Source organism: Acinonyx jubatus, chromosome E2 (assembly GCF_027475565.1).
Source record: "Acinonyx jubatus isolate Ajub_Pintada_27869175 chromosome E2, VMU_Ajub_asm_v1.0, whole genome shotgun sequence".
Taxonomy (NCBI): domain Eukaryota; kingdom Metazoa; phylum Chordata; class Mammalia; order Carnivora; family Felidae; genus Acinonyx; species Acinonyx jubatus.
This window is the reverse complement of record NC_069396.1, coordinates 43362930-43365046: the sequence shown is the minus strand read 5'-3', so window position 1 is coordinate 43365046 and position 2117 is coordinate 43362930. Positions and strand designations below refer to the sequence as shown.

Genomic DNA, 2117 nt, shown 5'->3' with positions numbered 1-2117 from the left:
TAGGGTTATACTTGCATGTAGTCTCTCTTTCTCTACTTCCTTTATTCCTTTCAGGACTGGGGGAGGGGTGATCTTCATCAGCTCTTGCACCAAATCTATTGTTTATTTCTTGAGGTCTTTCCATTCTTCCCTTAACAATTTCACTTTTGGATCTCAAAAGTTGAAGGAGGGTTCTGTTTGCCTAGAAAAAGCAGGGATATGAAACACGTAGCTCCAGCAAAACACAGACACTGACTCAGAAACAAATAAACACATGCACACACATGAGAAGCTGGAACATTCCCTTCATTTTTTATTGGTTTAAATATTTTTTTTTTCTGAAAAAGCATCCAAGTATCATGGAGCTAAGCACATATAGGGCATGAAAGTGAGGACCCTCAAGGTGGATGAAGATGGCTCCAGCAGCGAAAAGGATGAAGTAGTATGATGTCCCTGGGCTAGTGGGTTGCTTGGATGTTGAGTTTCTTGGCCAATAGGTTTTCTGGCTAGAAGATGTCTTGGCTGTTGGTTTCTTGCATGGTGGCTGATTTGGTTGGTTAGGGCCTTGGTGGGTAAGTCCTATTTGAGGTGGACTCATGGACTACTTGGCCTGGCCTTCACATAAATAGGGTATAGACATAAATGATGCCTAAACCAATGAGTATGGCAAATACATCCAGCCAGCCAGTTCGGCCTGAGTTGAGGTAAGCATCTTCCCATTCGCTGTTCTTGTTGGCCTGCGAAGTCTGTAGGGATGGGAGCTTTAGGTATGGGCTTCTGAGTCTAGCCTTGTGATACCCTTGGGGAAGGGCTGGGGACCAATGGTCACTGAGGGAAAGCCCCTATCCAGGTCCCAGGGCAGAAACAGGTGTAAGGGGCAGGTAGAGGGCAGGATGGGCCATCGCATAGGTGTTGTTTTACCTTGTAACTGAAGAATATAGCTATTAATCCCAGGGGAGGGAACAAAATTACGGCCAGGATGGTCAAACATAAGTAATTCGGGGCATAAAATGCCAGTTCTTCAGGTGTCTGTGTTTCCTCTGGCGGCTTCTCAGGGGCGCCTGCAGCCGGCGGGGCTCCTGCAGCCGGCGGGCCTCCTGCAGCCGGCGGGACTCTTGCAGCAGGCGGGCCTTTTGCAGCAGCCGCGCCTTTTGCAGCAGCCGCGCCTTTTGAAGCAGGAGGACCTCCTGCAGCAGGTGGGGCGGGTTTTGGGGGCATGATCTTTCCACCCAGACAAAGACAGATCCTGAGTGTCTTGAAAACAGAGAGCCAAGCCCACTGTACCTCCCCTAGTTTAAAACCAAGACTCCAGCATCCCAAGACTCCAAACGTTAAAGGCCACTTCTTCACAATGGAGAAACCAGTGCCTCAAGTCCTGATTGGCTGTCTGCATAAGGGGGCGTGGTCCCACAATTCTCTGCTTCTCCTGGACTCGGAGCTTGGAGCTTGGTTCCATCCTCTATCAGGACATTGGCTCCACCCGTCCTGATAGGGATTTGTTGGAAACTGTAAGATGGGATCCTGGCTCCTCCTTGTTGCAGACCCCAGTCTGCTACAGGAGGGCAGTACCAGAGTTGCGTCTCTAGATGGAAGAGAGGAAGTAGACAAGCCCTGTAAGAAAACGAGGAGATTACAAACAGAAGGGAAGGAAAAGGAATAATGTCAATAACAGATTATAAAATATTGAATTAGAAAAGAATTCTTTAGTCTATACTGACTGAAAGAGAAAGAAGGTGAAAACGGGGAAGGTCTTAAAAGTTGAATGTCATTTAATAAGTGTGGATGAAATGATGGAAATGGGAAATCACCATTGTGGTAGGTAGAGTTCTAAGATGGCCCCAAGATTCCTGCTCCCTGGTGTACACACACTTTTTCCCAGTTGTTCATTCAAGTACTAATCTATGTGCTACTGTGGAGGGATTTTGTACCTGTAGTTAAATTCCCCAATCAGTTAACTTTAAGAGAGGGAAAATGTCCTCCATGGGACACTAATCCAGTGACTTCTTAAAAGGGACAACATCTTACTGGCAAAAATGATTCAAGGCATGGGATGGAGTGCAGTCAAGGGAGATTCTCCATTGCTAGCTTGAAAGTGGAGGAGACTACATAGCAAGGAATGCAGGCAGCCCCTATCTGAA

General features: G+C 47.1%; 1 protein-coding gene across 1 annotated transcript; it reads right to left on the bottom strand.

Moving 5' to 3' along the window:
* Positions 1-261: 261 nt before the first annotated feature.
* PMIS2 (PMIS2 transmembrane protein) lies at positions 262-1321 on the bottom strand. Its single transcript, XM_027044850.2, has 2 exons — positions 901-1321; positions 262-725 (listed from the first exon to the last, which is right to left on the bottom strand). Exons 1-2 carry the CDS (start codon positions 1195-1197, stop codon positions 597-599), a joined length of 426 nt encoding a protein of 141 aa, XP_026900651.1. The 5' UTR covers positions 1198-1321; the 3' UTR covers positions 262-596.
* Positions 1322-2117: the final 796 nt, after the last annotated feature.

Coding starts and splice junctions, on each gene's coding strand:
- PMIS2 (XM_027044850.2), bottom strand. CDS start 1,197: ATGCCCCCAAAACCCGCCCCACCTGCTGCAGGAGGTCCTCCTGCTTCA. Junction 726..900: donor CTATATTCTTCAGTTACAAG/GTAAAACAACAC, acceptor CCATCCCTACAG/ACTTCGCAGGCCAACAAGAA.